At 41.7% G+C, this 20842-nt stretch overlaps 1 protein-coding gene and 1 long non-coding RNA gene across 3 annotated transcripts in view; one reads left to right on the top strand and one right to left on the bottom strand.

The window, feature by feature from the left end:
- Nucleotides 1–13839: 13839 nt before the first annotated feature.
- The window catches only part of LOC121831769 (uncharacterized), a 38710-nt gene continuing 31707 nt past the window's right edge, over nt 13840–20842 (bottom strand). For both annotated transcript variants that reach the window (XR_013053237.1, XR_013053238.1), the window contains one exon: nt 13840–13942. This is a non-coding gene — a long non-coding RNA (uncharacterized LOC121831769). The remainder of the gene's footprint in view (nt 13943–20842) is intronic.
- Nucleotides 18568–20842, top strand: part of Itk (IL2 inducible T cell kinase) — a 64771-nt gene continuing 62496 nt past the window's right edge. The window contains exon 1 of the mRNA XM_006997382.4: nt 18568–18824. Within this exon, the coding sequence (XP_006997444.1) occupies nt 18687–18824 (138 nt within the window). The 5' untranslated portion in view covers nt 18568–18686. The remainder of the gene's footprint in view (nt 18825–20842) is intronic.

Here is a 20842-nt window from a genome sequence, read left to right as displayed (position 1 = left end):
GCAGGGGGAAATCAAGGCTCAAAGAAATTAGACAACTTCACTAAGGTCACAAGAGGATGAAGGAAATGCTAGTCCCCAAACGTACAATGGTGAAAATTATGCTCGACTGGGTCACACTAGTGGAAGGTAAATATATAAGCACTGTGCAACATAAACTTACCCAGTTTAACCTCATTAGTGGCATACTGTATACTGCACCCTGTCTAGGAAACAGCAGCAAGGGATGGAATAGACAACTGTAGTGGTCTTATGGAGCCTTGTAGAGACTGTAGAGAGTGTGTGATACAGAGTGTCCAGTGCTGGGAGGAACTGTGGGAAAAGACAAGCAGGTGGGGGCGGGGTAGGAGTGCTGGCCAGGAGAGCAGGAGCAGGGGACTAAGGAGGGTGGTGTGGCAAGAACAGGCTTTGGGTTGTCACGGGATCCCTGACATGTATGTGTCTCGGCACCTATATGCATTTCTTGTGCTTTTTTCTTGTTTGGTGGTTTTGTCATATTCTGATTTGTCTTTTTGTTTATCTTATTTTATTATTGTTCTTTGGATGCCTGTTTGTTTTCTAATGAGAGACAGAAAGGGCTGGGTCCAGATGGCAGGAGAGGTGGGAGGAGCTGGGAGGAGTAGAGGGGTGAGAAACCATAATCAGACTATATTATATGGGAAAAAGATCCATTTTTAATAAAAGAAGAAAAAGAGATGAAGAAAGAGGAGGAGGAGGAGGAGAAATGACCTTTGAGCAAAGGCATAAAGAGGATCAGGAGAAGCATGCAGCAGTCAAGCTCGATGAAGAGCCTCTTGGAGAGCACAGCAGGAAGCCATAGCCCTGCAGCCGGAACATGCTTGACATGGTTAAGGAAACTCCAAGGAAGTACGGGGCCAGAGACAGAGAAGCTGGAGAAGAGGGCTTGGAGTTGAGGACAGGAGGCAGATGGTCAAAGGACAGATTAGCAGGAGGGTTGTTGGAGGCTACCGCAACCCGCACGCCTCCCTCCCCACTCAAATCAAGCTGGGTCAGTGATGGCGCAGAAGGTATTCGGGATGAGCCATAGTGAAGCAGGGTTAATGGGCTTAGTAAGTCACAGAGTCACCTAGGAAAAGGACAGCACACAATCCGAGACATGGGGGCAGGCTTCTCAAGAGAGAGTCATGCTTAGGTGCCATTGTAGTCACTATACCTGTGATCTAGTGGCTTGCTTTTCTTTTTTTTAAATTTTTTGAGACAGGCTTTCTCTGTAGCTTTGCACCTTTCCTGGAACTCACTCTGTAGCCCAGGCTGGCCTCAATCTCACAGAGATCCGCCTGACTCTGCCTCCCGAGTGCTGGGATTAAAGGCATGTGCCACTACTTCCTGGTGGACAGATCTGTTGGCTTTCAATAAGTTGAATTCCCAAAGCATGTAATTACAAGACTGAAGAATTAAGCCAGGCTTAATACTTAAGTAAAGCAAAGCTTCATATTTAAAAATTAATAATGCAGGAGCTGGTTCAGACCTTTTAAAGGACTATTCATTTACTTATTTGTTTTTGTTTACTTATGTGAGTATGCCCATTTGCCACATGGTGCATGTAGAGGTCAGAGGATAACGTGCAGGAGTCAGCTCCCTCCTTTCATTGTGTGATGTCAAATGCAGGTCATTAGGCTTAGCAGCAAGTGCTCTTACCTACCGTGCCATCTCTCTGGCCCTACTTTATTAATTTTTTTTATCTTAATGGATTTCCTTTTTAAAATGAAATCATAAGGTTTTCTCAAGGGCATCGTCAAGATTCAGGGATGAGAGAGGAGGGCTAACAGGACAAACTCAAGGTTAGGGGGCATTCTGGCACTGGGTGACTGGTTTCTAACATTCTTATTTGCAGTGTTTTAGGACACTAAGTGCTGTCTCTGCCAGCAACTTCAGTTGCATTTGTTGCATTAAAGTTTCAGACTCCCATCCAGAGTCCAGAGGGAGGGGCTCCTTTCTCCTCCCGTGCCCTCCTAATTTTCCCTTCTCTTTATCCTGCCTCGGAGTTTGAAGTATAGACCAAGGTTAGGTGGATGAGGTTTTGTTCCACTGCTCCTGGAACCTACACAAAAGGAAGTAACACTTCCGGTTTGCAGATTTTCAAGAATATTATGCCAGTAAAACTACATTCTTAGAACAGCAGTGATTTGAGCCTGGATACAAGAAATAGATTTATTCAGATCTAGCAATGGCACAGAATTCTATAACCTGAGAATGAAAACCCAGAATCATACTTAAATTAACTTCCTGATTTTTTTTATTTTATTAAGAAATTTTCTGTTCATTTTACATACCAACCACAGTTCCCCTCTCCTCCCTCCTCTCACCCTCCCACCCTTCCCCCTCCCCACCCACTCTCTATTTCCACCTCCTCCAAGGCAAGGACTCCCATGGGGAGTCAGCAGAGCCTGGTACATTCAGTAGAGGCAGGTCCAAACCCCTGCCTCTGAACCAAGGCTGTGCAAGGTGTCCCACCATAGGCACTGGGCTCCAAAAAGTCTGCTCATACAGCAAGGACAGATCCTGATCCCACTGCCAGGGGCACCTTAAGCAGGTCAAGCTAAACAACTGTCTTGCCTAGGCAGAGGGCCTAGTCCAGTCCCATGTGGGCTCTACAGCTATTGATCCAGAGTTCCATGAGTTCCCAGTAGTTTGGTTTGGTTGTCTCTGTAGGTTTCCCCATCATGATCTTGATGCCCCTTGCTCAAAGATTCCCTCTTCCCTCTCTTTGACTGGACTCCTGGAGCTCAGCCTGGTGCTTGGCTTGTGGATCTCTGCATCTACTTCCATCAGTTACTGGATGAAGGCTCTGTGATGAGAGGTAGGGTAGTCACCAATCTGATTACCAGAGTAGGCCAGTTCAGGCACCTTCTCCACTATTGCTAGTAGTCTAAGGTGGGGTCATCCTTGTGGATTCCTGGGAACTTCCCTAGTACCCTGTTTCTCTCTGTTCCCTTGATGTCACCCTCTATCATTATATTGCTTTCCTTGCTCTCCCACTCTGTCCCTGTTCCAGCTCGACCATCCCATTCCCTTATGTTCTCATCCCCCATCCCTTGCCCTCCATTACTCCCACTCACCCCCAGTTTGCTCATGTGGATCTTATCTATTTCTTCTTTTCTGGGCAATCTATGCATGTCTCTTAGAGTCTTCCTTGTTAGCTAGCTTCTCTGGAGCTGTGGGTTGTAGTCTGATTATCCTTTGCTTTACATCTAGTATCCACTTATGAGTGGGTACATACCACGTTTGTCCTTCTGAGACTGGATTACCTCACTCAGGATGATATTTTCTAGTTCCATCCATTTGCCTGCAAATCTCATGATATCATTGTTTTTTACTGCTGAGTAGTACTCTATTGTGTATATGTGTCACATTTTCTTTATCCATTCTTCAGTTGAGGGGCATCCAGGTTGTTTCCAGGTTCTTGCTATTACGAATAATGCTGATATGAACATAGTTGAGCATGTGTCCTTGTGGTATGATTGAGCATTCCTTCAGTATATGCCCAAGAGTGGTATAGCTGGGTCTTGAGGGAGATTGATTCCCAATTTTCTGAGAAACTGCCATACTGGTTTCCAAACTGGCTGTACCAGTTTGCACTCCCACCAACAGTGGAGGAGTGTTCCCCTTGCTCTGCATCCTCTCCAACCCAAGCTGTCATCAGTGTTTTTGATCATAGCCATTCTGACAGGTGTAGGATGGTATCTCAGAGTCCTTTTGATTGGCATTTCCCAGATGACTAAGGGTGTTGAGCAATTCCTTAAATGTCTTTAACCATTTGAGATTCTTCTGTTGGGAATTCTCTGTTCAGTTCTGTAGCCCATTTTTTAATTGGATTGTTTGTTATCTTGGTGTCTAGTTTCTCAAATTCTTTATATATTTTGGAGATCAGACCTCTGTCAGATGTGGGGTTAGTGAAGATCTTTTCCCATTCTATAGGCTGTCGTTTGGTCTTATTGACCGTGTCCTTTGCCCTACAAAAGCTCCTCAGTTTCAGGAGGTCCCATTTATTAATTGTTGTTCTCAGTGTCTGTGCTATTAGTGTTATATTTAGGAAGTGGTCTCCTGTGCCAATGCATTCAAGACTACTTTTTCTTCTGTCAAGTTTAGTTTAACTGGATTTATGTTGATGTCTTTGATCCATTTGGATTTGAGTTTTGTGCATGGCAATAGATATGAATCTATTTGCAGTCTTGTACATGTTGACATCCAGTTATGCCAGCACCATTTTTTGAAGATGCTTCTTTTTTCCATGGTACAGTTTTGGCTTCTTTTTAAAAAAAAAAATCAGGTGTTCATAGGTGTGCGATTTAATGTCATGGTCTTCAATTCAATTCCATTGGTTCATATGTTGGTTTTGGTGCCAATACCAAGCTGTTTTTATTACTATAGCTCTATAGTAGAACTTGAGGTCAGGGATGGTGATACCTCCAGAGGTGGCTTTATTGTACAGGATTGTTTTAGCTATCCTGGGGTTTTGTTTTTCCACATGAATTTCAGTATTGTTCTTTTGAGGTCTGTGAAGAATTGCGTTGGGATTTTGATGGGGATTACATTGAATCTGTAGATTGCTTTTGGTAAGATTGCCATTTTTACTATGTTAGTCCTACCTATCCATGAGCATGGGAGATCTTTCCATTTTCTGATATCTTCAATTTCTTTCTTCAGAGACTTAAAGTTCTTGTCATACAGATCTTTCACTTGCTTAGTTAGAGTTACCCCCAAGGTATTTTATATTACTTGTGGCTGTTGTAAAGGGTGATGTTTCTATGATTGATTTTCTCAGCCCATTTATCATTTGTATATAGGAGGGCTACTGATTTTTTTTTGAGTTAATCTTGTATCCTGCCACATTACTGAAGGTGTTTATCAGCTGTAGGAGTTCCCTGGTAGAATTTTGGGGGTTACTTATGTATACTATCATATCATCTGCAAATAGTGAAACTTTAGCTTCTTCCTTTCCAATTTCTATCCCTTTGATCTCTTTTTGTTGTCTTATTGCTCTAGCTAGAACTTCAAGTACTATATTGAATAAATATGGAGAGAGTGGACAGCCTTGTCTTATTCCTGATTTTAGTGGAATTGCTTTGAATTTCTCTCCATTTAATTTGATATTGGTTGTCAGCTTGCTGTAAATTGCCTTTATTATGTTTGGGTATATTCCCTGTATTCCTGATCTCTGCAAGACCTTTATCATGAAGTGTCATTGGATTTTTGTCAAAGGCTTTTACAGCATCTAATGAGATGATCATGTGGTTTTTTTCTTTCAGTTTGTTTATGTGGTGTATTACACTGACAGATTTTCATATGTTGAACCATATTTGTATCCCTGGGATGAAGCCTACTCGGTCTTGGTGGATAATTTTTTTTATGTGTTCTTGGATTCAGTTTGCCAATATTTTTGAGTATTTTTTCATCATTGTTCATGAGGGAGATTGGTCTGTAATTCTCTTTCTTTATTGCATCTTTCTGTGGTTTGGGTGTCAGGGTAACTGTAGCCTCATAAAAGGAGTTTGGTAATGTTCCTTCTGTTTGTGTGGAACAATTTGAAGATTATGGGTATTATCTCTTCTTTGAAATCTGGTAGAATTCTGCACCAAAACCTTCTGGTCCTGGGCTTAGTTTTTTTTTTTTTTTTTTTTTTTTTTTTTTTTTTTTTTTTTTTTTTTTTTTTTTGGTTGGGAGACTTTTGATGAATGCTTCTATTTCCTTAGGGATTATTGGTCTATTTAAATTGTTTATCTGGTCTTGATTTAACTGTGGTATGTGGTACTTATCCAGAAATTTGTCTGTTTCTTTTAGATTTTTCAGTTTTGTGGAGTACTGGTTTTTGAAGTATGACCTCATGATTTTCTGGATTTCCTCATTGTCTGTTGTTATGTCTCCCTTTTCATTTTGGATTTTGTTAATTTTGATGCCTTCTCTCTGCCTTTTGGTTAGTTTGGATAAGGGCTTATCTCTCTTTTTGATTTTCTCAAAGGACCAACTCTTTTTTTCATTGATTCTTTGTATTGTTCTCTTTGTTTCTATTTTATTGATTTCAGCCCTCAACTTGATTATCTCCTGGCATCTATTCCTCCTGGGTGAGTTTGCTTCTTTTTGTTCTAGAGCTTTCAGGTGTGTTGTTAAGTCGCTAGTGTGAGATTTCTCCAACTTCTTTATGTGGGCATTTAGTGCTATGAATTTTCCTCTTAACACTGCTTTCATAGTGTCCTGTAAGTTTGAGTATGTTGTACATTCATTTTCATTGAAATCTAAGAAATCTTTATTTCTTCCTTTACCCAGTGGTAATTCAGTTGAGCATTATTCAGTTTTCATGAGATTGTAGACTTTCTGTAATTTTTGTTGTTGAAATCTAACTTTAAGCCATGGTAGTCTGATAAAATACAGAAGCTTATTTCAGGTTTTTTTTTTTTTTTTTTTTTTTTTTTGTATCTATTGAGATTTGCTTTGTGACCGAGTATGTGGTCAATTTTAGAGAAGGTTCCATGGGGTGCTGAGAAGAAGGTATATTCTTTTTTGTTAGGGTGGAATGTTCTGTAGATATCTATTAAATCCATTTAAGTCATAATATCTTTTAGTTCCCTTATTTCTCTGTTAAGTTTCTGTCTGACAGATCTGTCCATTGGTGAGAGTGGGGTGTTGAAGTCTCTCACTACTAGCATGTGGGGTTTGATTTGCAATTTAAAATTTAATAATGTTTCTTTTACAAATGTGGGTGCCCTTGTATTTGGGGCATAAATGTTCAGAATTGAGACTTCATCTTAGTGGATTTTTCCTATGATGGATATATAATGTCCTTCCCAATCTCTGTTGATTGATTTTAGCTTGAAGTCTATTTTGTTAGATATTAAGATAGCTACACCAGCTTGCTTCTTGAGTCCATTTGATTGGACATCTTTTCCCAGCCTTTTACTCTGAGATAGTGTTTGTCTTTGAAGTTGAGGTGTGTTTCTTGTATGCAGGAGAAGGATGGATCCTGTTTTTGTATCCATTCTTTTAGCCTGTGCCTTTTTATAAGCAAATTGAGTCCATTGATATTAAGGGATATTAATAACCAGTGATTGTTAATTCCTGTTATTTTTTGCTGGTAGTGTTGTGTGTTTCCCTTCTTTAGTATTTGTTGGTGTGGGATTATCTATTGCTTGTGTTTTCATGGGTGTATCTAACTTCCTTAGGTTGGCTTTTTCCTTCTAAATTCTTTCTGTAGGGCTGGATTTGTGGATAGATATTGTTTAATTCTTGTTTTATCATGGAATATTTTGTTTACTCCATCTATGGTAATTGAGAGTTTTGCTGGTAATTGAGAGTATAATAGTCTATTTTGGCATCCATGGTCTCTTAGTGTCTGCATGTCTGTCCAGGACCTTCCGGCATTCAGAGTCTCCATTCAGAAATTAGGTGTTATTCTAATGGGTCTGCCTTTATATGTTACTTGGCCATTTTCCTTACAGCTCTTAATATTTTTTCTTTATTCTGTATGTTTAGTGGTTTGATTATTATGTGGTGAGGGGACCTTTTTGGGATCCAGTCTATTTGGTGTTCTGTAACCTTCTTGCATTTTTATGGGCATTTATTTCATTGTTGGGAAAGTTTTCTTCTATGATTTTGTTGAATATATTCTCTGTGCCTTTGAGCTGGTATTCTTCTTCTTCTTCTATCCCTATTATTCTTAGATTTGGTCTTTTAATGGTGCCCCAGATTTCCTGAATGTTTTGTGTTATGACTTTGTTGACTATAATGTTTTCTTTGATTGATGAATCTATTTCCTCTATCATATCTTCAATGCTACAGATTCTCTCTTCCATCTCTTGCATTGTTTGTTATTTTTGCATCTGTAGTTCCTGTTCGTTTACTCAGATTATCCATTTCCAGAATTCCCTCAGTTTGTATCTTCTTTATTGCCTCTATTTCAGTTTTCAAGTCTTGTACTGTTTGCTTCACATGTTTGATTGTTTTTTTCTTGGTTTTCTTGGCTTTCTTTAAGGGATTTATTGGTTTCTTCCAATTTTTTGTTTGTCTTTTCCTAGATTTCTTTAAGGGAATTTTTCATTTCCTCGTTAAAGGCCTCTATTATCTTCTTACAGTCATTTTTAAGGTCGATTTCTTCTATTTCATCAGCATTGGGTTTTTCAGGTCTTGCTGATGTACAACCACTTGGTTCTAGTGGTGCCATATTGCTCTTCATGTCCTTGAATGTATTTTTGCACTGTCGTCTACCCATCTCTTCTCCCAATTGGTGCAAACAGTGTCTGAGTCTGAGGGAGCCTCTTTAGGTCAATGGGCACTCTTGTTCCAATGGGAGCTCTTTGTCTGATTGGAGCTCTTGGTCCACTCAGAGCTGGCAGAGTCTTTTAGTCCACTTGGAGCTCCTGGTCAACTTGGAGCTGGCGGAGTCTGTGTCTCAGGGAGCAGCTGTGATCTTGAAGGATGGTTGTGTTTGGGGGATGTGTGTGTCTGAGTATGTATGTGTGCATATACTATGTGTGTATGTAGTGTGTATGTGCATTCATGTAAGTAAATGCAGGCACACACATGCCACGGCATGCATGTGGAGATCAGAGGACAACTCAGGTCTCCAAACTTACACAGCAAGCACCTTTACCTGCTGAACCATCTCCTTGGCCCCCAATGTTATTCTTAAAATCATGTTATTCTGAAAAAATGATAATAGAATTTGATATTTAATTCTTAAATAATCAATGCAATCACATTTTCATTCCTTCTATGGGATAATTAAACAACTCTTAGGTGGGAATGTTAAAGCTTTAATAAGATGTAAAAAGTGCAAAGTCTGTTCTACATGTTTTTATGTACTTTTTTTTTAAAGGAATGTTGTAGAGCATGTATGCACTATGATCTATGCTCAGAGAGTCTGTGAACTGCAGAATATTCTTAAAAGACACAGAGAAAACAGGGAGATAAATAGATAGATGGTAGAATAATGGTGGCTGGGTTGACCAGAGGGTACACTAATATTTATCACTGTATTTACAATCAGCAATAACTTTTTGTAAGGAGGAATACCATCAAAAAACAGATTCTGAAGTTACTTGTCTATATATTTTAAATCAGGCTAAGGGACAAAAGAGGTGAAGCAGGAGAGTACAAAATCATATGCAGCATATTAATTGAAGACATGCGTGGTTACAGACAACTGGGATCTGAATGTTTACTGTGAAAAGAGGTTACAAGGCAATAGAGTTTGTTTCCCATTATTATTTTGAACAGCAGGGTGGAGAGGCTGCTATCTATAGTCTTTTTCAATGAGTCTGCAGCCTGAGGAGGGGATGTTGTGTGCTAGGCAGGATGTGAGGGTGGGGAGATTTCCATACTCTACACAGCACACGCACCTACTGGGTAATTCCCCAGGCCTAAAATATAATCCACAGTACTGTCATGTTGGGTGCTGCGTGGTGGGTGGCGTGGGATGAGCTGTGGTTTGCCTTGGGCAGTAGGACTTGAGGAAGCCAAAACTTGATTTCAACATCACCGTCTTGCTGTCTGGAAAGACCACAGGTACCTGAATCTTCCCCGAGGGTCAACATGCAAATCAGCTCGCTCTTGCCTGGGGGCTGAAAGGAAAGAAGCTGGTATACAAGACAGCTGCAGCTGATCAAAAGAATTGTGTAGCTAAATATTATGCTCCAACTGTCTCCCTCCTCTTCCTTCCTTCTGCCCTGCTCAGCTGGACTCAGCTGGACTCGAAACCAAAATTCTTTCCTGCTCATCTGAGTCATAGGACTCTTCCCTGAATTTCCTACTCAGCTCTATTCATGCAATGTGAGATATCCCACCACAAGTCTTATGTTTATTTATTTGGTGTTAACACTGAAGAAGGCTGCATCTAAACACACACACACACACACACACACACACACACACACACACACACACACTCACTCACACACACAATCACATTAGAGATAAAACAAGCTACTGAGAGGTAGAGATGTGAGCAGTCCGGGATCTGGTATAAAATGATGATTGCAAGTAAATAATTTAACTCTTGCAAAAAAAAAAAATCAGAAAGTGTAAAACATTAACATTGATTAGAAGTGATTTTAAATTTCATTTACTAACTTGATTTTTATACCAAAATATGAAACACATTTATAACTAGATTTGTATTTGTTTAGATTTTGTTTTTTACCTTTATTTTTATGTGTATAGGTGTTTTGCCTGCCTGTACGTCTGTGCAGCACATGATTGCAGTGTCCTCAGATACCAATTGAGGGCATTGAGTTCCCTGGGACTGTTGCTAGAGACTGTTGTGAGCCACTATGTAGGTACTGGGAATTGAACCTGGGTTCTCTGGAAAAGCAGCTATTGCTCTTAATAGATAAGCCTGCTCTCCGGTCCCAGTTAGATTTGTATGGTACAAACGCCCTTAATTCCAGCATTCGGGAGGCAGAAGCTTGAGGATCCCTGTGAGTTTGAAGCCAGCCTGGTCTACATAGCAAGTTCCAGAACAGCCAGGATTACATACTGATACCCTGTCTCAAAAATAAAATAAAATAAAACAAATAATTTTTTTAATTAAAAAAGAAAACAACTTAGCACTAAGCTCCCTGGCCATTTCCATTAACACTAACAATAACTTCTTCTCTTCTTCTTTCTCTTTTTCTTCTTTTTCTTCCTCCTCCCCTGCCCCCTTCCTTCTTCTTTTCTTATGTGTATGTGTGTATACCTGTGTGAAAGTATCCCACATGTGTGTGGGTGCCTGTGGAGTCCAGAAGACGGTACTGGATCCCCTGGAGCTGGAGTTACAAGTGGTTGTGAACTGCCTGATGCACGTGCTGGGAAGGGAAGTCAGGTCTTCTGGAGAGTAACAAGCACTCTTAATCAGTGAACCATCTCTCCTGCCCCTACCACTGACTTCTGATCAAACTGAAGATTTCTGTTAAGGGATACTTTATTCTTTTACTTTAAATTAGAAATTTATATGCTTTAACAATATTACTTTTCGTGTGTGTGTGTGTGTGTGTGTGTGTGTGTGTGTGTGTGTGTGTGTGTGTGTGTGTTTTCCCTCTGCTGGTATTCCTTAGAGAATCACCCCTCCCCACCCTCAGTCCTACCCCACCCCAAATCCAGGAAGATCTAGAATTTCACAACCAAATTCCAGTGTCTTGGCTGTATTGACTCTGGTCTGTATGAGCACCTCCCCAAGCTAAGCCAATGACTGAAGATACTGATGTTACCAAACCAGCTGGGTAGGGTCCTTTTGCTCCCCCCAGATAGAAATCACAGGTAGTCATAGAAAAGCACTCAAGCTCAGGTCTTCAGCAGCTCTTGTGTCCCTAAGCATTTGACAGCAGCAAGCAGGTGGGAGCAGCAGCTGGTGGCACCCTCTAGTGTTACAGCTCCCATGCAGGCCTCTGGTAGTGGGACCCTTTGCCCTACGGGTGTTACAGCTCTTGTCTATGCCATAGAAGTTGGGATTCCTCAGCTCTTAGAAGTGACCAGTATTACCGTTTCCAGGCCTGGTCTGTCTGAGACACTGGCCCTAAAGGCTTGAGAGTTCTCTGGCAACTTGTCTAGTAACTAGTGCCTACAGTTTCTGCCCTGTTGATACTTCTTCCATCCCTCTTATTCCTTCTCAGGAAGGTCTCTCCAAATGTCCAGCCTCCTCTTGTCGCTATAGTTCCCATCACAGTTGCTGCCGTCTAGGAGGCAGCTACGGCTGCTCCTTCACTCTGCTCTTGCTGTCCGTCAGTCTTGTGGCTCTGCCCAGTTCTATAACTCAGCATGGAGGCTACTCTATGTCCTGGGCGCTGTTGCTCTGCAGCCTTCCCCGTTGCCGCTCCACTGTCTATGGCTTTCTCTTCCCATTACTAGCTCAGCTCAGTGCACTCCTAGAAGCGGTCAAGAACGGACCACTGCAGAGAAACCATTGTGGGGCCTAGTGTTGCATCACTGGGGAATACAGCCCAGCGGGTACTTACCAGTCCACTCTCCAAGTGAGGTTAAGAGCTTGCTTACATAGCTCAAGAAGGGTATTTGCACCAATCATAGCTAATTTCCCATGCAAATGAAGGCTTGTATCTGCACCAATCACAGCACCATCCCCTTTGTACGAGCTGCAGCAATAAACCACTGTGGTCAGTGCTTTCCCTTCCTAGCCTAGGTGGAAAGGGTTAAAAACCACCTAGCATTCACCAAGGTTTGTGATAGCAAAAGGAACGGTACAAATTGAACAGCCCTGGCAGGAGCTACACCCCCAAGAACCAGAGCAAGCAGCTACAACTGCTGTGTGGTTTCCTCAGGGCATCTGAACAGTGTTCAGAACAGCTGGTGGCTGGAGCAGGTGGCTGTTTAACCAACAGGTTTTTTTTTGCTCAAGGCAACTAAGAGAAGAGCAACAGTTGCAAATTTGGAAGTTAAGTTGCTCTGTAGTCCCTGTGATAATGAATGTAGAAGGGCTTACAGTGAGAACTTCAGAAAGCATATTAACACGAGCAATGAAGTTAACATAGTCCCTACCCAGAGTCCCACAGAGATGAAGGTCCTCCTCATCTGTATCACTGGGACTCTTCTTCTTTAATTAAAAATTAGTTTTCAAACTTAATATGCAAAGCAGTGGTCTCATTGTATGCCTACTCTGTCCTTATTCATCTCCTCCTATCCTCCTGCTCTCCTTTGCTTTTTGCTGGTCCCTTCCCCCACCTCCCCAATAGCCCCTTCTCCTTCAGGTCACCTGTGTTCATTAACCTCCTCCTCCTTCTTCTAGAGCTCTTCTCTCTTCCTCGCCTAGTTTCATGACCTTCATCTCTCACACCTCCCCACACATACAGATTTAAATCTAGGATTCACTTAGGAGAAAAAAAATGTGGCATTTGTCACATATTTTCTGAATCTGACTCATTTTTATACCATAGTGATTTCCAGTTCCATCAATTTTTCTGTAAATGTCATTTTTCTTTACTGCTAAATAAAATCCCATTATATGTATTATATACACATTTCTTTATCCATTCATCTTTTAATGGACATTCAGGCTTTTTCCACTTTGTCTTTCTGAGATGCTTTCTGGAACTATTGGGAAAAAAATCCTGTTCCCATGATAAAATGTCAGACAATTACTCATGGCAACCATTTTTGTGCCATAGAGGGCAGTTCTGGTGAGCAGAAGCCAACACAGAACCAAGGAATAGCAAGCAAAATTACAGATGTTTTTGTGGAGTATCTGGACCCCACAGAAGTACTTTGAATTGTTTTTTCCCCTTCTGCCTCTATTAAAATGCATTAAGTGAGACTTTCTCAAGTCATCTGTGGTTCCAGAGGCTCATAAAAATTATAATTAAAGAAGTGAAATATTACTATATTCTAACATAGGGGTGCTGTCTCATCCACTAAGACATAGGAAGAGGCAAAAACAGTTCTGATGGTAAATGTCCACCCACTTCCAGCCTTCAGAAGCCAAAGCTTAAAGAATCAGGGGACTGAGTTCTTGAGGTACTATAAATGTCTTCTTATCATCAGTCAGAGGGAAGAGTCCTGCATGCTTGTATTCCCAAGAAGGCAAGTAACAGGGGCTTTAAAGGCCAACTCATTGAGCCTTGGAAATGTGAAAATTTTATCTAAATCTCAGTGAGACAATAGCAAAAGCTTGTGGGAGAGCTGTTTGTCATCAGAGAGAAGGGGTGTCGTAACTGCAGTGACAAGGCAGGACTCTTGGAGTTGTGGGCAGAGATGTAAAAGTCAGTAAACAGCAGGGAGTGGGACCAGTGGACTCCCAAATGGCCCTCAGCTGGAAAACCTTGAAAACAACAAAACTTGGGACTCGAGTTTTCCACAAAGAAAAGAAACATTGTGTGTCTTCGTCACATCCCAAGGGTGCCAGCCCAGGATTACCAGTGTGATCATATTGGTCCCCGCCTCTGCTCCTCTTTCTTCTTCCCTCCAGAGTGAGCCTGAAGGGGTACAGCAGAAATCCAGCTGGTACCTGAGGGAGGAGGAGGGAGCAGGAGGAGGAGGAGGAGGAGGAGGAGGAGGAGGAGGAGGAGGAGGAGGAGGAGGAGGAGGAGGTAGAACACAGTGGGAAAGTCAGTGTGTTTGCCAAAACAAGCCCAGCTGATGTTGAGGAAAAGCAGTATGTAGGATATGTGCACAGAGTTTTCTGTTGCCATTTATTTTAGTGCATGCCTGCATGCCCCCACCTCTCTCTTCTCTCTCTCTCTCTCTCTCTCTCTCTCTCTCTCTCTCTCTCTCTCTCTCTCACACACACACACACACACACACACACACACACACACACACACACACCTTTGTATGTGTATGTGTATGTGCACATGCATGTGTGCACATGTGTCTTAGTGTGGATATGTGAATGTAAGTGCAAATGCCCATGGAGGGCCAGAAATGGTTGCCTGATGCCTTGGTGTTGGAGTTGTGGGCCACCTATCTTGGATCCTGGAAACCAGACCTGGTCCTCTTTAAGAACAGTGCATGCCTTTAACTGCTGAGCCATTTCTCCAGCACTGTGCTTAGAGTTTTGATCATCAACAGTAACTGGACTGGCTCTTTTGAAGTGTTCGTTATAGAAACTTTCAAACAGATGCTAGTGTAAGGAATACAATAACAAACCGGTACCCATCACCCCGCCATAGCAATTTTCAGTTCAAGAACATCATTTCTCTCCCTATTTCTCCTCCCTGGCCTCCATTGCATTATAATAAAACAGATCTCAGACATTTGGCCATTTTATCAATCATTTAGTGCACACCTGTGAAAAGTACTCTCTTAATAGTGTCATTGGCCTCCTTAAAATTTCATAACAATTCCTCGATTTCTTCACGGTGTTTAAATGCCTCAAGGTGGCTCATAATTCCCTTATACCGTTGATTTGTTTGGCTCTGAATCCAAATTCCTCCCACATTGAGAACATCTCCTAAGGTCTTTTTCTAGTCTATAGGTTCCCACTCACTTTATTTGTTGGGGACCCTGGGTCATTTGTCCTTAGCATTTGATATAGTCTGGACTTGCCCAGTGACGTCTCTTCCTGTTCTTTGCCATGTTCCTTCATCTCTTGAGCTTCCTGGCAGCTCAGATTTAGATCTGGAGCTCCGACCAGACTCATGTGTGACACTTTTCTCTCTACACAAGGCATCTGTGTGGGTAGTTTGTTTGCTTCCTATCACATCACACAGAAGCCACATAGTGTCTGCTTGTCTCTCTGTCACGTGAGGAGTGGTCAGCCTGTCACGTGCTGTCAGCTTCTCACTGTTGTTCATTTCCCTACTGACTTTTGACATGGTGAGCTTAACAGCTGCCTAGGGTCATCGTCTACATTCATTGTTGTATTCAGATTGTGAAATGGTGATGCTCGGTCATTCCTTCTTCACTTACTTTATATTATTAAATGTTTGTTGACTAAACTGAAATGCAATCCTTCATGAAAAGCAGAAGGTTATAGTTGGCTTTTGTTTTCAGTTTCCAGAATAATAAGTTGATTATTCACCATCCTCTGAAAGTAGTCATTGGGATGGACTTATCTTTGGCTAGTAGGAGCTCTTTTGTATTGTTGGGATTTTAGTTGTTGGTCATTTATTTGTTGGTTTGCCGTGTGTGTGTGTGTGTGTGTGTGTGTGTGTGTGTGTGTGTGTGTGGTATGTGCACATGCATAAGCCAGATGAAGGCTTCAGATGTCCTTGTCTGTCACTCTCTGTGTTCTTCATTTGCAGCAAGGTTTCTCCTTGAAGCTGGAGCTCATATTTTCCAGTCAGGTTGGCAGCCAGCAAGCCCTAGGAATCTGTCTGTCTGCACCCTTCACAGTGCTGAGGTTCCAGGCATCCAGTAGACCGACCATGCCCGCCGGTTATGTGGGAGCTAGTGTCTGAACCACAGTCCTTAGGTTGGGAAGCAAGTGCTCCCAACTGCTGAGCCACCTCCCCAGCATTGTTGCATTTTTGTAAAATTTTGCATTTTTGTTTGCTCTTCTTTGAGACAGGGTAACGCCATGTAACCTAGTGCTGCTTATAGGCACCAGTATGGAATTTGTCTCCTATAAACCAAACTTTTAAAACCAAAATACAAATAAAGGAACTGTTTATCTTAACATGATGGAGAAAATACTGGGGGCTCTAACATTATATTATATATAATGTTAGACGATATACACACATACATAAGAGTGGACATAGACTAGTCCCAGTAAGTGCTTTGGAGTGTTCTGTGTGGTAGAAAATAAAATTATTTTTTAATGAACTGCTTGGCAAATGGAAGGCAGGTGACAGTGCTTTCCCAGGTGAAAGTGCTATGTAAAGTCTGTAAATCATTGTACCCGAATCAGTCTGGCATAAGTCTACCCTTTCCAAAGTCATTTACAGTATAGCTGGGAAGGTAGTACATGATACTACATAATGTTAGAGTTGGGTATGGTCCCAGTAACAGAAACTAAAATAACAAGGTCCTAGAAAATATTAATGGTATATTTCTTCTTATAGTAAAAAAATAGGGGGGAGGGGCAGATAATCCACTGCTTCTCAGCCTTTTGTTTAAGATGGAGTGTGGAACAGGTGTTGCACAGCTCTTGTGAATGACCCAGTCTATAGTCATTATAACCCCAGACTCCACTTATCATGTGATCAATCATTCTCAACATGTAACCTCCACATCATATAGTATAATATAGTTCTTACAGCTCCAGCAATCAAGTCATAAGACATAGGAAGAGAAATGGAGGAGATGGGGGTTCCCATTAAGGAACCCCCTTCTCTTCTTGAGACAGACTCCCAAGAGCTGAGATTACAGGTGTAGACCACCACATCCTGACAAGACACTTCCATTTCTGCCATATACTTTTGTTCAGAAAAGAGTTACATGGCTCTACCAAGTTACTGGGAAGGCTAAAAATAAAGTATTCTTTACTCAGGTTGACCAGATATCCAGATAATCTTCAGGGAATCAGTTACCCCAGAAAAAGGAAGAAGAAGGAAGACAGTAATCTTTGCTGCAAGCTATAGTTTGAAAAGTCTACCTCTTTTGTACATTATATTTTCATGTCTTCAAATCTCAGGATATCTCCCTTTCCAGCCCTTTTCTTCCCTCCCTATCCCTTCCCTTCCCTTTCCTACCCTTCTCCTCCCTTCCCTTTGCCTTCATCATTCAACAGCATCCAATACATTATATGCAAAGAAGCTGTAATTAGCAATTTACATCTAAAAATAAACTGGAGAATTGTGCTCCCACACTTTGTCTCATCCTTTGTCCCTCTCTAATCTGTGCTGTCCCTGCTTGCGTGGGGACTTTTTGGTTATTAACTTGTGGTCACAGTGAACTTCACAGAAGTATTACATCTTAACATTGTCTTGAGTCTAGGCTAGACTCAAGAGTAACGTGCATTATTGACAGAGCAGATGAGGTTTTGTTCCCAAAGACCCTCACAAGGAGGTAGCTTGTTGTTTGTCTGTGCATGCTGCTTCCTTGTAAGGGTCCTTATATGTGGGGGGAGGGAGGAAAGGGTTACAAGATTCCATGTGGGAAAGTCTGGAAGGCTTCCCAGAGGAAGCTGCTTGTTGGCTGAGGCTGGCAATATCACTAAAGACTTAACCAGAAAAGAAAGAGACAGCGAGAATACCTTCAGACCCAGCCTGCAGGATTTGTGCGGTGGCATGCACAGAAGGCTAATGTGACACCCTGAAAGCCAGGCATACTGTGGGCTGACAGAGGAGTCCAAAAGGAGCCCTCCAGTGCCTCATACAAGGCCCCCATTGCTTCCTTTCACAGACTAAGGAACTGAAATCCCAAGCCATCGTGTTAAGTGGTAACAAGGCGTTCAAACTTGTAGGTAGAATAACAGCCCTGTGCAAATCTTTCCATGTCCTAATGCCTACAAACCTTTTGACTGTATGAAGTTGAGTGACAAAGGGGAATTACAATACCAGGTGGAGTTACAGTACCCATCTTCTGACCTTAAAATGGGGTGCCTGTCCTAGACGATCACTTGGGATGGGTGGCTCTCCATCTTGGTGGTTCTTGGGAGCCTTAAATGTCACAGAGGTAAGAGGAAGAGGTCCCGGCAATATGGAGGAAGCAGCACTCAGTCTGTAGTTGTCGGGTTTGAAGATGGAGAAAGAGTCCAGAGCAAGGCCACCTGGGTGTCCCTCAAAAGATAGGACAGTCACAGAGGCAATGTCCCTCAGAGACCTGTCAGAAAGGAGCATAGATCCACTGTCACCATGATTTTCACTCAGTGAGACACATTTCAGACTTCTAAATTAGAGAATTGTGAGAGAAATCCAAGAAGCCTGTGGCAATCCATGATAGCAATGGGAAACTTATACACGAGCTGTGCTCCACTCACCCCTGGACCCCTGTTCTTTCCCACTTTTCTACATGTCTTAAGTGTTGCAGAGGCTAAACCAGGAACTCTAAAGATTAAAATTGAATTCCTTTTCTAAGTTTCTTCAAACCTCATTTCCAAACCATATAGCAAAGGGTACACATATTTTTGCATGTGCTTCTTAACTTGGTGAATTTTGAAAGGATGTGGTCATGGCCTTTGACATCAGAGGAGGAGCTCAGCGGTGAGGCTGGCTGGTGTTGATAGAAAAGATAAGGTTAGAGGCAAGTTGCCTTTGAACAACTCTCTAAAGATCAACTGCATCCTGCTGCATTCCCAGCTGTTTCTCTCCTTTGGTTGCATTGAGGAGTGATGCCCAAGACGCATCACTTTTCCGAACTGGACCATGAACAACTTCATTCTCCTGGAAGAGCAGCTGATCAAGAAGTCCCAACAGAAGAGAAGGACTTCTCCCTCGAATTTTAAAGTCCGTTTCTTTGTTTTAACGAAAGCCAGCCTAGCATACTTCGAGGATCGCCATGGGGTATGAAAACACTTGCTCTTGGCTTTGTTTATTTACTCTTTTGTGTTTGGATTGAGTTGATTTGTGGGATAAACTTGAACACCTGGAATACAAGCACGTTGTGTTTAACAGCCACAAAGTACCGAGAGATCGAAGCAAAATCAGAGAGATCGGAAAGTTGGGTGTAGATTTGTCTATTTCAGTTCTAAAATCCGTAGGTTTAACACTCATCCATTTTTCTTCTCCACAAAGTTGTTTAATTGTTAAGCATAGAAATATTTTATGTGTTGAGTTTTATGGATAGAACTTGAAGTTAATGTGAAGCATATGGTATTTTACAGGCTATAAGGCAGTAAGATTTTAATAATTGTTCATTAGGACATAAGGGGCAGCCTGGCCCAGCTTCTCTGTTTTACCAAAGATGTGGTTCTCAGAATGGTGAAGGGGAGGTCCTATGTCAAATTTTTATGACTTGAACTCTCCTCGTCTCAATGATTATCTCTCTCCTGGGGCCATGAGGTCATACTTCCGTGTAATATTCTAAAATATTCTGTATTTCATGTGCATGTGTGTGTGCAGAACATTCATGTAATATTCGGGAAGTTGTAAGACATGTGGCAACCCTCTTCATCTGTGAAAAACTGTCTCAGGAGACTATAGGAGTATGGAAATGGAACACAAAGTATCTGCCTGTAGACAAGGGCTCTTCCAGAGTGGCTGCTTAGCTAGATGTGTCGAAAGACATCTTCCTGTTGTACAGCAGCAGTGAGAGCAAAAGCAAATAAGTCCATGTTAATAATAAAGTTTGATAGAAGCATTGGGGTCGGGTAGTCAGGAAGTCGCTCTGCTTCCCACTGGGTGAATGGACCTGGGCAAATGCCCTTCTCCATCAGACTCTTTCTCTTTGTCAACAAAAGGACTAGATATCACCCTAAGTTCCATTCTGCCTTTCTGAAGCCTTTGGCTGTACTCAGTGCCTCTTGGTTAGTCTTCCTCGGCCACTTTTCAAAGCCTGTTTGATTTCCTATCATATCTTGGTATTATTTTTACATCATTAGAGAGGTAGGGCACAGACCAGTACTTAGGTTTTAGGTGTGTGCTCACTGAGCCAAAGATGCTTCTGTTCCTTGGTGGTATCTCACTAAAAAGATATGTGTGGCAGTGGGGGGGGGGGCAATCTTTAAAGATTTTCATGAACTCGCAGCAGACTGCTTGGGGGGGGGGATACCTAGCCTTTTTAGTTTTGGGTAAAATAATTCTGCTTCTCTCTCTGCTTTTGCAGTGAAGAGAATCACTTGTCTTCAGCAGGGCCTCACTGATAATTTACTAATAGATTAGAAGGTTTAGAGAACTACATATGTGCAGACCCCATCGGTCAATGGCCAGGTGTCAAGCTTTGAGCCTGGAGTATTCACCATATAGAACTAATAAATCACATGACAACAAGTTTGTGATTTTGTGAATGAAACATGAAGCTCACCTTTCATAATGAAAGCATAGTCATGCAAATTACTTTTCACAAAATGGATTTTGCACTTTCACCAGTTTTTAAAAATATTTTTTAATTTTTGAAATTATAATTACATCACTTCCCCCTTCTTCTTTCTTCCTCCTGTCTTCCATGTACCCTCCTTGCTCTCTTTCAAATTCATGGTCCTGTTTTCTTTAATTGTTGTTGCTGTTGTTGTTGTTGTTGGTGGTGGTGGTGGTGGTGTATGTGTGTGGTGTGTGTGTGTGGTGTGTGTGTGTGTGTGTGTGATAATGTCACTATGTAACCCAAGCTTGAACTTGAAATCTTAGAGCTTCAGCCTCCAGAGTGTCTTAATTATAAGTAGGGGCCACCATACCTGCTTTCCTTCTTAAGAATCATAAAAGAATTATAACACAAGCTGCATATGGTAGTGTGTGCTTATAATCCCAGCATAAAGAGACCAAGGCAAGAGAATCAATATTTGTTCAAGGACAGCCTAGGCTATATGGTGAATTCCAGGCCAGCCTGGGCTACATAGGAAGACTTGACCTCAAAAAAAAAATAAATA

Source organism: Peromyscus maniculatus, chromosome 8, assembly GCF_049852395.1.
Source record: "Peromyscus maniculatus bairdii isolate BWxNUB_F1_BW_parent chromosome 8, HU_Pman_BW_mat_3.1, whole genome shotgun sequence".
Taxonomy (NCBI): Eukaryota; Metazoa; Chordata; class Mammalia; order Rodentia; family Cricetidae; genus Peromyscus; species Peromyscus maniculatus.
Note: the sequence above shows the minus strand (reverse complement) of the source record. Positions and strands in the feature narration are given on the sequence as shown.